The sequence below is a fragment of the Fistularia commersonii genome, chromosome 15, assembly GCF_037954325.1.
Source record: "Fistularia commersonii isolate RoL2024-O1a breed Wild chromosome 15, RoL_Fcom_v1.0, whole genome shotgun sequence".
Taxonomy (NCBI): Eukaryota; Metazoa; Chordata; class Actinopteri; order Syngnathiformes; family Fistulariidae; genus Fistularia; species Fistularia commersonii.
Genome location: NC_141298.1, coordinates 260,085 through 274,174, shown reverse-complemented (window position 1 = coordinate 274,174; position 14,090 = coordinate 260,085). Strand labels below are relative to the sequence as shown.

At 42.3% G+C, this 14,090-nt stretch overlaps 1 protein-coding gene across 6 annotated transcripts in view; it reads right to left on the bottom strand.

Moving 5' to 3' along the window:
• The window catches only part of larp1 (La ribonucleoprotein 1, translational regulator), a 70,955-nt gene that overhangs the window by 34,768 nt on the left and 22,097 nt on the right, over positions 1-14,090 (bottom strand). For 5 of the 6 annotated variants that reach the window (XR_015107236.1, XR_015107235.1, XR_015107237.1 and 2 more), the window contains exons 2-3: positions 12,848-12,912; positions 10,674-10,739 (exon numbers count right to left, since the gene is read on the bottom strand). Coding sequence is in view for 3 of the 6 variants with exons in the window: in XM_086161100.1 (XP_086017226.1) it covers positions 10,674-10,739; positions 12,848-12,912 (131 nt within the window). In the remaining 3 variants the exon portion in view is untranslated. Of the gene's footprint in view, positions 1-10,673; positions 10,740-12,847; positions 12,913-13,223; positions 13,274-14,090 lie in introns of all 6 variants that reach the window. The other variant, XM_086161102.1, reaches the window with a different exon arrangement.

Genomic DNA, 14,090 nt, shown 5'->3' with positions numbered 1-14,090 from the left:
GTTAGAGAGAATATCAAAAAGCTAGACTGAGATGGTTTGGTCACACACATTGGAGGGATAGTATATATATTGGTAGAAGGATGCTGGAATTGGAGCTGCCAGGCAGATTGCCTAGAGCACATGTGTCAAACTCAGGCCGCGGGCCAAATTTGGCCCGCAGTGTAATTATATTGACCTGCAAGATCATTTTACATTATTGTTATTAATGACCTGTTGATGTGAAGCGCTGATAACACAATACTACAGATCCCATAATGCAACGCTTCAGCTGCCTTGCCACGCTTTTCCCGTGTCAATCAAGTCTAGCTTCTGTTGCTGTTAGTTATTGCAAAGATGCCCAAGAGAAAAGTTGATTCTGAAAACAGAGCTTTTAAAAACCGATGGGACGCTGAGTATGTTTACTGACATTGCTGGTAAACCCATGTGTCTCCTTTGTTGAGCTAATGTGGCTGTAATCAAATAATTTAATCTGTGGCGGCACTTGAGACAAAACCTAAGGGTAACCTGAAAGACCTGGATGCAGAGCAGCAGATGCAGAAAGCAGAAGAGTTAAAGAAGGATCTGACATTTCAGCAGTTTTTTACCCGTGCAAGATCACAAAGTGAAGCTGCTGTGAAAGCAAGTTTTATCGTAGCAGAGGAGATTGTCAAATCAGCCTGACAAATTACCGAGGGAGAATTTCTGAAGGAAGAGCTGCATGATGAAAGAGTTCAATGTCTTATGTCCAGACAAAAAGGAGATGCTGGCAAATATAAGCCTGAGTAGAAATATGGTTGCTGATCGAATTTGAGAAATGGCCACTGATTTAAAACACGGTTGAGTGAAAGAAGACTTTATTGCCTACTTTTTCTGTGGATGAAAGTACTGACATGACTGATACTGCACAATTGGCCATCGAGTGGACTCCAATTTGAGCGTTAGAGGAAATAATGGACAATTAATCGATACACGGGACAACTAGAAAATACATTTTTGAAGTGTTCATATTTCGTGTCTGTGCAGGTTGTCAGTCATCCAGGTCACGGTGAATTCTTCTTGCCGTGGCAACTGGACTTGAATTTCTTAAATTGAAGACGTTTTACCCCTCATCAAAGTCAAGTTGCCACAACAAGAGTGGAGAAGGATGAAATGTTGTGTCGGCCACTGAAGGGAGAAGCCGAAACTAGAAGGAATAATGTATACAATCACACAAAGTGCAAGTAAATGATGCAAAAATAGGCCAAGAGATTGCGGTTTACAGGGGAAAATGTGATTTCATTTTAGATAGCTGCAAAAAGCCAAGACATGACTTACGATACCAAAACTCCTAAGATGAGACAAGGAAGCTTGACTACTAATATACTACCTTGCTCAAAAAAGTAAAAGTAACATTTTGACTTACAATGAATATAAACTATGTTAGTATGTAGGGTTAATGAATCATTTAAAACACTTTGTACAGTGTACTACTTTGTACTTTTGTAAGACCGAGGAGGTAAATCAACATAGCAATGGCAATAATCACTAGGATACTCAAAAAATACCTGCTTTCAGCCACGATTAAACACGGAACTCCCAGATGGAAACATGAAAAACTGAAAACCTCTATACAGAAATTATCAATTTATGGTTGATAAAATAATTAAATTTTGGGATATATTCCTTTTCAACATTTCTCAAGGTTGCATTATCTCACTTAATTTGGATAAACTGTTTGGAGGAAACTGCTAATTTCCCCGTTTAGCAAGCGGACCGATTACCTTGGGACCATAATAACTAATCACATGGTTGACTTTAAATTCACCTTTCATTTTAACTTAAGAGGAAGTTGCTGAGTGGTGCTACATTACTATTTACTTTTTTCTGTTATTACAATGTCATTCTTTGTGTTAACAAAAAGGTTCAACTAACATATTTTATAAGTGATATTGACTTCTAAAATTCATTAACTCGAACATGGAGGAACATCACATTCCCTCCAAGTGAGTAGCAGCTGGACTAACCAAGGGATATTAAATGGGGTCTCCGAGGACTCTCCATTGACAATCATCTAATAACTCCGCCACCAAATCCTCCTCTTTTTTACCATAGATCTTTCTTCTTCGCCTTTCGGCTTTTCCCTTCAGGGGTCGCCACCGCAGATCGACTTTCTCCATCTAACCCTATTCTCTGTATCCTCCTCTCTCATACCAACTACCTTCATATCGTCTCTCACTACGTCCATAAATCTTCTCTTTGGTCTTCCTCCAGACCTCTTGCCTGGCAGCTCCAATTCCAGCATCCGTCTACCAATATATTCACTATCCCTTCCCTGTACATGACTGAACCATCTCAGTCTGGCTTCTCTGACCTTCTCTCCAAAACATATTAGTGCTGTTCCTCGGATAGACTCATTCCTGGTCCTGCTCACTCCCAAAGAGAACCCTTAGCATCTTCATCTCTGCAACCTCTAGCTCTGCCTCCTGCCTTTTCCTTATTGTAACTATTTCTAGGCCATACAGAGTCGCTGTCTCACCACTGTCTTGTACACCTTTCCTTTCATTCTGGCTGACAGTCTTCTATCACATAGTACCCCTGACACTTTTCTCCCCCATCCCAACCTGCTTGAACCCATCTCTACACCTTTTTTCCCCCACACTCTCCGTTACTATGGACTGTTGACACCAGAGTACCTGAAATCCTCCAACTTCTTGATCTCCACTCTCTGTGAATGCGAGAACCCCGGGTGGAATGGTGGGGCTACAGACATATACTCTGTCTTGCTGGGAATAATTTTCATTCCTCTCCTTTCCAGAGCATACCTCTGCATCTCCAACACCATGGTCTATGGAGATTCCTGTCTAAACTCATCTGTAAGCCTGTCCATCACCATTGCAAACAAGAAGGGGCCCATAGCTGATCCCTGATGGAGTCCCACCTCCATCTTGAACTTCTGTTACCCCAACAGCACACCGCACCACTGTCTCACAGCTCGCATACATGTCCTCCACCAGTCTTACATACCTCTCTGCCACTCCAGATTTCCTCCAACAATACCAGAGCTCCTCTCTTGGCATCCTGTCATATGCTTTTTCTAGGTCTACAAAAACACAATGCAGCTGGCCTTCTCTATAATCTCTATTAGCATTCTCAGAGCAAACACTGCATCTGTAGTACTCTTTCTGTTCACAAACGCCGACTTCTGCTCTCAGTCTAGTTTCCACTACTCTTTCCCATAACTTTATTGTACGGCTCATAAACCTCATCCCTCTATAGTTGTCGAAATTCTGCATATCCCCCTTATACTTAAAAGTAGGCACCGTTACACTTAGAGTGAGAAGATGCCTGAAGAATGGAGACTCTTAGATCCTGTTGAATAATTTAGCCAGAGACTCTACAGCTTCCAAACATCTAGAGGCATATCATTAGGACCAACTGCCTTTCCACTCTTCATCCTCTTCAATGCCTTCCTCACTTCACTTTTATCTAATCTAAAGTAGCTTAATCTTGGCTACTTTATGGACTGCAATAGTCACCTCTCTTACCCTTGCCTTTCATTTTCCACATTCATAAGGTCTTCAAAGTACTCTTCCCATCTTCCCATCTCTCTTCCAGCATCTGTCAATATATTTCTCTCTTTTTTCTTAATCACCTGGAACTGTTGTACATCCTGTCTTTATCTCTGTTTCGCCAACCTGTATAGATCATTCTCCCCCTCCTTACTGTCCAACTGAGCATACAAGTGATCGCACGCACTCTGTTTTGCCTTTGCTACCTCTACTTTTACCTTACATTGTATTGCCCTTTAGTCCTGTCTGTTCTCTTCAGTCCTCTGCGTCCCACTTTTTTGCTAACCGCTTTCTCTGTATATACTCCTGCACTTCCTCATTCCATCACCAAGTCTCCTTATCTACTTTCCTTCCAGATGACATACCAAGTACTCTCCTGTCTCCCTGATAACACCATAGATTTTTACACCATTAATATTTCCATTTAATGTGACTGACTCATACTCTCCTGTTATAGGACAAAAAAGTTCCCTTTCATGCCCCTAGATGTGGTTGCTGTTCTGCCATTGACAAAATGTCAAAGTATTGTCTTGTCATCAGAAAATTGTTGGTCATTATAAACCTAGTCCAGCAAACAACTTAAAGCTTGTACCACAGCAAACAACCCTATGGCTGAAGAATGAGGTGCAACTCCAGGACATGTCAACACTTTGGGATTCAACGCGGGAAATGGTCATTCAATCCTCAGTCAAGCAGCAATTAAGGTAGCCCTTGACCAACAGAGCAGCAAACTAGTTCTGCTGGTGCCACAAGAATGGAACAAACAGCAGAAATTTGAGTCTCTTGTGGGTTCCAAGCTGGGCTGCTTGAGCATGATAATAATTGTAGTCAAGAGCACAGGTCTGTGTCATTTCGATGATTTGATAATTTTCAACTACCAAGCGGCAGCCTGCCAGATTGCTCCCGTATATTCTTTCACTTTTAAGAAGAGAATTTTATTAATCCTGAAGGCAATTCTTTGGATGGAATGTTTGAGCCTTCCAGCAAATCACATGAAACAGTATATTCATTTTATTGCTGTCAGGTTTCCTTCTTGCAGAAAAGGAAGGAGTTTTAAAGTTTGATGGCCACAGGTAAGAAAGACCTTCTGTGGTGTTCTCTGGTGCTTCTCAGTGGTCCCAGTCTACAGCTGAAGGTGCTTTGGTCGGACCTCAGTACAGCATGCAAGGGGTGAGAGGCATTGTCCCTGATACAGAGCAGCTTCTTCAGCATCCTTCTCTCAGACACCTCCACTAACGAGTTTAATTCAACTCCCAGGACGGAGCCAGCCTTCCTGATGTGCTTATTAAGTCGGTTAGCGTTGGCTGCCTTCAGCTTATTGCTGCAGCACACTACAACATAGAAGATGACGCTGGACACTGTGATAAAATATCTGCAGCATGGCTCTGCAGACATTGACAGACCTGAGTCTGCTGAGAAGAACAGGGGTCTCAAATCACAGATGCCATATACATAAAAGATCAAAGTCCAGTTTAGCGTTTTGTCTATATGGACGCATAGTCCTTAATGTCTACAGCTGTCCCATTGATGGAGATAGGGTTTGGACAGATCCTCCGTTTCCTAATGTCAACCAAAACTCTTTCGTCTTCGTTATGTTGAAGGTGGTTTATTCCACACCACTCCACAAACCTGTCCACCACACTCCTGTACTCAGCATCCAGGCCTTCGCTGATACAGGCCACAATGGTAGTTGTCCGAGAACTTCTGTGGGTGGCAAGACTGTGAGCAGAAGCTGAAGTCAGAAGTGTAGAGTGTGAATAGTAAGGTAGCCAGGACCATCCCCTGTGGGGACCCTGTGCTGCTCATGATCGTGTCAGCCACGATCTTCTGCAGCCTCACATACTGTAGGCTGCCTGTGAGGTAGTCCGTAATCTAGGCCACCAGTGGAGGATCCTCCCACATGTCCAGTAGCTCACTCCTGAGTGAGTCAGGTCGAATGGTGTTAAAAGCACTGGAAAAGTCAAAGAACATGACTCAGTGCTACTTGCCTCCTCAAAGTGAGTGTAAGCCCTGTGCAGCAGGAACATGATGGCATCTGCCACTCCAACATAAAGCTAGTATGCGAACAGAACTCACAGACAAATTAATTTTCACATCCTCCTTGGTGATAACAAGGGAGGCCAGCGGGACTTCAGAGAGCCCCGATGGGGATGGGGGGCAAGGCTGAGGGGACTAGGCAGGAGCTGGGATGGTTGCTGAGGAGAGATACTGTGAAGAGGGTGTGGCTGGAAGGTGGAGGGGGAGGGAAGTGGAAGAGGAAGTGGGCAATCATGGTTTCGGGAGGGGGGTGAAGGGAGGGGGAGGGACAGAGGGGGTTGAGGTGAGTGTGCTGGTGGTGGGGAGTCATGGGAGGAGCTGGGGTGAGAGTGGGCAGAGGCCCTTTCATCAAACCTGTTAAAGAAAATATTCAATTCATTAGCCTCATTTAGGTCTCCTTCCATCCCCTGGTCCCTTTTTTCATGGCCAGTGATGGTTCTCAGACTACTCCACACCTCACTCATATTTTGTTGGAGTTTGCTCTCCAACTTCCTCCTGTAGTTGTAGTTCCTCCTGCCTCCTCACCCACGGCAATTATTTCCCTTTGTTCAATTTGCACCATCTTCGATTCCTCTTAGTCACCTTTCCTGAATGCCACCTGCTTCCTGTTCAGTGTCATCTTTATGCCCTTTGTCACCCATGGTTTATTGTTTGGGAAGCAACATATGGTTTTTGAGGGGGCTTAGGGGGACGCTTGAGGTAAGTGTGGGGATGGGGCTATGGAGCTGTATGCTTTTTATAACATCAGCATAAAGTAGATCCAGGGTTTTATCCTCTCTGATCTTACAGTCTACAAACTGTTAAAAGTTGGAAGAGTTGTTATAAGGGTGACATGGTTGAAATCCGAAATGGTCAGGGAATACTCTCTGGACAAGTAATATGGACAGCGACTTACCGCTAGCAGTTCAATGTCTGGGCTTCAGACGTTCTTCACCATATAGTGTCTAGGGTTGCTCCACTTGATAATGTAAAAAGCATCTCCACCTCCCTTTTTCTTGCTGCTGTTGCTGCAACACCTGTCTCCTCGCACCAACTGAAAGGTGGCTAGAGTCACATTGAATCCATGATGTTGTACAGCCATGTCTGCGTTAAACTCAAGATCGAACACCCCCTCACTCCTTGTGGGTACCGTTAACTTGTCCATCTTTTTTCATAAGTGATCATACATTTCCTATAACGATGGAGGGGGAAATGCGGTCAAAATATCTCCTCTTCCTTGACCGTTGTCTCCTCCCGGCTCTGCAGCCCGTTATTTCCTCTTAGCTCCTTGGGGATTTCCTGTCTCTCGCCAGTCATGCCGCTGTTTCGGAGTCCCAAAAGCTGATCCCTGGTATAAACAATGGAGCCCCAGCACTCCTCCACCAGGACCCGGATCCAGCATGATAAAAGTACTCCGAACACGTGAAAAAACGAGAAAAACCCAGGACACAACATTGTTCTACTATTAATAGTTGTAGTTCCTACTTTAAGGAGAATTGCAGGAGCAAAAACCAATGAAAATCGAGACTATACAGGAAAAAAATTGAAAGAATGTACAGGACCACAGGAGAAGGTGGTCACAGGAGGCTGAGGAGGCCCTACAGAGCTATTTTGAAGTGACTGACTGGGACGTATTTCTACGATGCACATGGGGAGGACATAGATGGACTAACAGATCACATAACTGACTACATTAACTTCAAAAAGCCTCCAATCCACTGTGCTAAGGTTTGACCTGATCAAGTCATGAAAGAGTTGGACAATCTACGAACCTCAGCCAAACTATCTTAGGCCACTGAGTTCTTGGCTTGCAGCTAGGCCTCAAGAAAAGACTGTATCCAAATGGAGGTCACCAAGTTGGCTCTTACTTAAATCTCTGCCCAACCACCTGCTGCGGATGTGCTGGAAGAATTGAGATGAATCCAAGGATGTGTAGGATACTACTATCATCACCCTATATACCTGTAAAAAGAACTGGTAAATGGTCTCAATTTATTTAATGCTTTCCGCACCTGTTGTTTTGAAGCATTTGGATTTCGTAATTTTCCATTAATTTCACAGGGGTCAACAGTCCAGAGCAACGGAGAGTGTGGAAAAGAGGTGAAGAGACGGGTCCAAGCAGGTTGGAATGGGTGGAGAAAAGTGTCAGGGGTACTATGTGATAGAAGACTATCAGCCAGAATGAAAGGAAAGGTGTACAGGACAGTGGTGAGACCAGCGATGCTTTATGGACTAGAAACTGTTACAATGACGAAAAGACAGGACGCAGAACTAGAGGTCGCAGAGATGAAGATGTTGAGGTTCTCTTTGGGAGTGAACAGGATGGATAGGATCAGGAATGAGTGTATCTGAGGAACAGCACATGTTTGATGATTCGAGAGAGGGTCAGAGAAGCCAGACTGAGATGGTTCGGTCATTTACAAAGGAGGGATAGAGAATACATTGGTAGACAGATGCTGGAATTGGAGCTGCCAGGCAAGAGGTCTGGAGGAAGACCAAAGAGAAGATTTATGGACGTAGTGAGAGACGATATGAAGGTAGTTGGTATGAGAGAGGAGGATACAGAGAATAGGGTTAGATGGAGAAAGTTGATCTGCGGTGGCGACCCCTGAAGCAAAAAGCCGAAAGAGGAAGAAGAATTTTCATTAATTTCATAATGCACCCTTTCACAGCAAACCTGACATGCTAGGCACAAAGAAGACCATCAGATTCAAATGTGGTTTCAGTGGCTTGCCCGAGGACACTTCGGCATGCAGAAAAAAGGGACAAACTGCTAACCTACCAATTGGAGGGATGCCTGCTCTACCAACTGAGCCATAGCAAAGGGGGTAGGAGTGACTGCAACAGCTGCAAAAGAATATCCCTTCTTAAGTACTGCTGCCAAGTTTTTAAACAGGTCATCCTAGACATCCTAGCAGCTTTTATTAGGCTGTATCAACCCAGAGGTACAGTGCGGGTTTAGTGTCAAAAGATTTACAGCAAGCAGGATATTCTCCCTCAACAGCTCCAAGTGAAATTGCAAGAGCAAAGATGATAATTTAACCTGGTCTTTATCAATCTGACTAAGGCCTCTGACCCAGTGAGCAGGTTACTCTTAGGAAGATTTGCTCTCCAGCCAAACTCCTACATCCTATTGCGTCTTTCCATAAGAACATGTAGGGCAATGTGCAGTGGAATGGCTCAACCGAAGACTCCCCATCATTTGTAAAGCAGGGCTGTGTCCTGCCAACTACTCTGTTCAGCATATTTTATTCCTCCAGTTGTCTTAAGCCATTCGTTGACACTGAGGTAGGGATAGATTTCTACACCAGAAGTGATGCCAGCCTGTACAACCTTGCACATTTTAGCTGCATGCACACCCGCACGCAATGACCAGGTTGCTCATGCTTGCAGGGAGTTCGGTCTTAACAGATGTCTGACAAACACCAATATTAAGATGCAGGTATACTAAGCCGGCATCCTCAGTATGCTTCTCTACAGCCATGAGCCATGGACTTGAACTCTTATCAAGATAAAAAGCTTAACTGCTTTCACCTACATTGACTCAGAAGCATACTTGACAGTTTGCAAGACAGTCTCAAACAACTCTGTTTTTTTTAAAAGATGCAGGCAGACACCAACCATAGCACGGACTGCAAATCATAGCCCACTGAATGACTGCACCAGGTACAAGCTCCATTGTCTCTCAGGAACTTCTGATAAAACCAGTATAATTTGAGTAAGAAGTACAGAAATGAATCCATGTCATCTTTAGTTTGCATTTATAACCAACATTAATTCCATCTTTGAGATAAATGATTGAACCATCTTTCATCTGAAAAGGCAATAGAGGAAACTGTCAAATCACTAGTTCTTTCAGCTGCTCCCTTCAGGGGGTGCCACAGCAACTTACCTTTCACCATCTAACTCTATTCTCTGCATGCTGTTCTCACACCAACTAACTTCATGTCCTCTTTCAATCCATCCAAAAATCTTCTCTTCGGTATTCATCTAGGCCTCCCTGGCAGTTACAATCTCAGCATCCTTCTACCAACATATTTACAATCCCTCTGTACATATCCAAACCATTCCAGGCTGGAGAAGTCAAAGAAAGTGACTCTCAGTGCTTGTGAGGAAGATGATCCCATTGTCCACACCAATTTACTGCGTGTGCGCAAACTAAGGGGGTCCAGGAAAGAAGACACCCATTTCCAAAGGTGCTGAGGGATGTGCCTTTCCTAGATCTAAAAGGCACGGTTCAGCTCATTCAGATTTTCTCTGACCTTTCCTATCAACCTTCATGTAGCAAGTAAATATTGCATCTGTCGTATTCAGCAAGAAGTCAAGTTGCTACTCTGTAATGCATTGCTTCTCAAATAGTTGGGCACGCCCCCTGGGGAGAGGCGCAATGCGATGTCTCGGGGCCCATATGACCCCATGGAGCAAGCTTATTTTTGATGTACTAGAATAAAGTGTAATTGCACATCCACAGAATGTCAGACTGTGCTTTTATCATGTAAGGTTTTTTTTTGTTGCACCGAGCACGCTCACACACAGCACAGAGCAGGAGATATGAAGTGCACTGAACAAACACTCAAGAGACACCATGGAAAAATATTTAACAGGGATGATAAAAAAGGTGGTGAAAGACGGAAATAAGACAAATGAAAGTTACCTGAAAGCAAATACGATGGGAGACTAGGAAAGCCCATTGTGTTTGCTGTGAGCTGAGAGTTGCACTACCATGCTTCAAACCCAACTTCGAAAAGGTGTGCACCGCAAAACATGCTCATTGTAGTCAGTAATACTGACCATCGGAGCCAACTCATGATCAGTTGGTGAACAGTTGACAGCTTGATAACGCAAATGTATTGTAATTCATCTCTTCCTGTATGTAAACCGTCTTATAAATCCGATATTAAAACTCCAGAATTATAATTTCTTAAAACTTCTTTTGTACATAAACAATATCTTATGATCAGCATGCTTAACGTAAGGGCTCCTCAGCTAATATGAAGGGGATAATATAGTTTCTATTTTAATTAATTGTAATACCATTTTACTTAATATTGTGCCAATGAATTCTGACTTCCTTTTAAGAACTTCATTGTAACTGCATTATGTATTTTGATATGAGTAATTAACACATACCTGCATGTCTTTTGTTGCAATCTCGCCTGGAGTTGGCCAACTGCTGGCATCACCAAAATCCCCAACCTTAACAACAAATGAGGGAAAATCGATGAATGAGTAAGGTTTCAGGTATTTGTAATTCAGAGCTCAGACTTGTAGCACATAGAAAACTTCAGTGAAGGTTTTCGCAGGGTAATCATTAAAATCGATTTTATCTAAAACAATGAGTCCCAAATTCAAAAGCTAGAAAGGGCTAAAACTGTTGTTTAAAAATGAAGTCTAAACAACAATTTACACTTTAAATGTTAATGAGGGGGTGGAAAAGAAGTGAAGAGACCAGTTAAAGCAGGTTGGAATGGGTGGACAAAGGTGTCGGGGTTGCATGCGATAGAAGACTCAAGAATGATAATAATATTAAAAGGTGTACAAGACGGTGGTGAGACTAACTGACTTACTGGTACTTGACAAAAGTCTATAGTCATTTGATATGGGGCAATTACAGGATACATTAAATGAGGCCAGAGGTCCAATAGATATTGATACAAATTTCCCTCTGACGAATGCTTGCTACAAGAACAGACATATCTATGCCATATATAGTGCATGCAGACCAAGGGGGTTTTGTAAAGGGGTGTTCATCATCACAAAACATAAGGTGGTTATCACATCTTGTGTGGACAGGGTGTGATGTGGATACACCCACTGCAGCGATCATATTGGACACAGACAAAGCATATGACAGGGTAGAACTGTCTTACCTCCTTTATATATTGAGGGTCTTTGGATTTGGAAAGTGCTTCATAAAATGGATAAAGAGTAATTCCTTGTCCCCTAAGGCATCTGTTTTAACAAATGGCCTGAAATCTCCCCTCTTTTGCCTCACAACAGGCCAGAAGCAAGGGGATCCTTTGAGTCCGCTGGGCATCATCATATTCCTACAACCATTAGCTGTAGCTCTAAGAGCAGTTACAGGTATTAAAGGGGTGCGGGGTGGTGGGGTGGAACAAATAACTTTTTTATGCAGATGATACTGTATATTGTTGCTGATTTCAGACCCTGCTAATTCTGTCCTTATTATCCTAAATAAGATTGAAACCCGTTCTTGAGTTTCTGAAAATGTGATTAATTGGTAGAATCTGAGATCTCTAATTTTCAATTCAGGTACATCCCAGTGGGAATTTAATACCTAAGATTAAAGTTAACCACTGATTTGTCTGATAGAATAGTATTTATTTAATGCCTTTACTTCAATAGATGTAAAATAATTTTGAAAGAAGTATTCCCACACTAATGGGCAAAAGTAATACTATTAAGAAAATGATAGCACCACATATCAATGATGCTATTTAAGTGTACCTTGTGCTAAATACAAACAATATAATCAAATGGTTAGAGATTATTTGTGAAATTGGAAGAACCCAAGTATTCATGTTAAAAAGCTTTGTGCTTCTAGGGGAAAATGGTGGCTTGGTCTTTCCAAATGTAGAAGCATATAATTTGTCTTGATTGGCTTAACAGGCGAGGCATTGGGCTCACTATGATTCTCAGTCAGTAATCATAGCTCTCTCTCCCCCACTCTCTCCATCTCCCTCCCTCTCCCTCCCTCTCTCTTCAAGGAACTATTTAACAAACTGGGAGAGGCTTGGGACAAAAATGCAAAAATTACCGAAATATCTTTCGTTTTGTCTTCTGGGAGATAGCACACTGTTAAATCAAGGCGTTAGTAAAAGACAGAATACCCTAATTACTGTACTAATTGGCCTCATCACTGCAGCAAGGACAATACTGACGAATTATAAGACCACATATACACCAGGGCTTTCAGATAGGACTCAACTGATGACAGCGACTCAATCTTACAAATATACATTGACGGGAAGAACAATGTGAAAGGTAAGTTCCACCGAGTGTGGACCATTTCTTCTTTTAAAAAAGGGCTTGTTACATTAAACATATGTTGAAACACATTGCAACGGAGATTATCACGAATGATACAATTGTAAAGAGGGGTGTTGTTTAGTTTTAATTTTAAAGGCCTTTTTCTGTTTCGGTTTTTGCTTTTCACTATTTGAGAAGCTATGCTCTCCCCCAAGTATCCAATTCTTAAGACAAAAACTACAAGAAAAAATAGTTTTGGTTAAAAAGTAATACATTCACTTCCATGCTGAAATTATAAAAAGAAAACATATTACCTTTCCTCCCCGTCTGATTTTGGTTGGAAGTCCTGCTCTCACCAACCTGGTGGGGCCAGTGGACTCTGTGGAAACATTAAGATTCAGCTTTAAAAAAAAAAAAAAAGCAATCGATGGAAACTGGAATGCAAGAAATTTAAATCAGTGCCTGTGGATTCAATAAGATCCTTTTAATCAAATTAATCAAATGTGGTAACTAAGGTTTTGCAAATTAGATCGAAGACAATCCAAGGCTTTCAAACCCGTAAAAAAAACGATGTGACATATACACTGTCCGAGTTTTATTAAAATATAAAATTTATATTGCCAATACCGGCAAACCTCGTTCATTTACTTTTCCCCTGTAATGCCCACATTTCCCCAACAAATGCTGCACCTCTTGTGGTGCCCTCTTCTTCTCGGTTGAGCTTTTCCCAAAGAGTCCTTCTGTGAATATGAGCATGTCAATGAAAAGAAAAGTGAATAGTGAGTAGCAACCGTTTAATACGGAATGGACAATAAAATATTTTTTCAAAGAAACACGATCAAAGGCTGAATGCTTGATACACCAGGAAACTGTTGCGTTTTTTTTAAGAGTACAATATAAGACGTCACTTTGCCAAGAAGCATGCCAATTACGCTACTAAGCAGTCAGCGAAAAAGCGGGCAGCTATGGCTAAGAGGTTGGCAGCTAATTTACAGACTCAGCAAAAAAAAAATACTTCACCGACAAACTATGAATCAAGAGTCGACTACCACGACAAGTTTTTTTGCTGGCATTCAAATTAGCAAAAGCTAGCAAGCCTTTCTCCGAATGTGTGTTTTGAAAGATTGCATGGTGGAGACAGCAGGTGTTCTGTGAAGCCAAACCCAGTTTGAAAAGATCAGTTTGTCACGTAGGACTGTGACTCGCTGTGTGGAACTGATTGATGAACACATAGCCAGCCAAATAAACAAAACGGTAGAGTCCTTTTAGTTACAGTATATTCACTCGTGCTTGATGAAAGCAACGATATAACAGACAGTTTCTAATTTTTATCCGAGGGATCAATGACAGTTTTGAGATAACGGAAGAGTTTTTGAGCATGGAATCCTCCCTCAAACGAGGGGGGAGGATTTATACGACAGGGTGCTGCCATCGAGAAGCGTAAACTAACTTGGAGTAGACTTGCCAATGTCATGACGGATGGATCACCAAATTTAACAGGAAAAAACATTGGGCTGCTGAAAAGAATCCAGGATAAAGTAAAAGAGGAAAACCCTG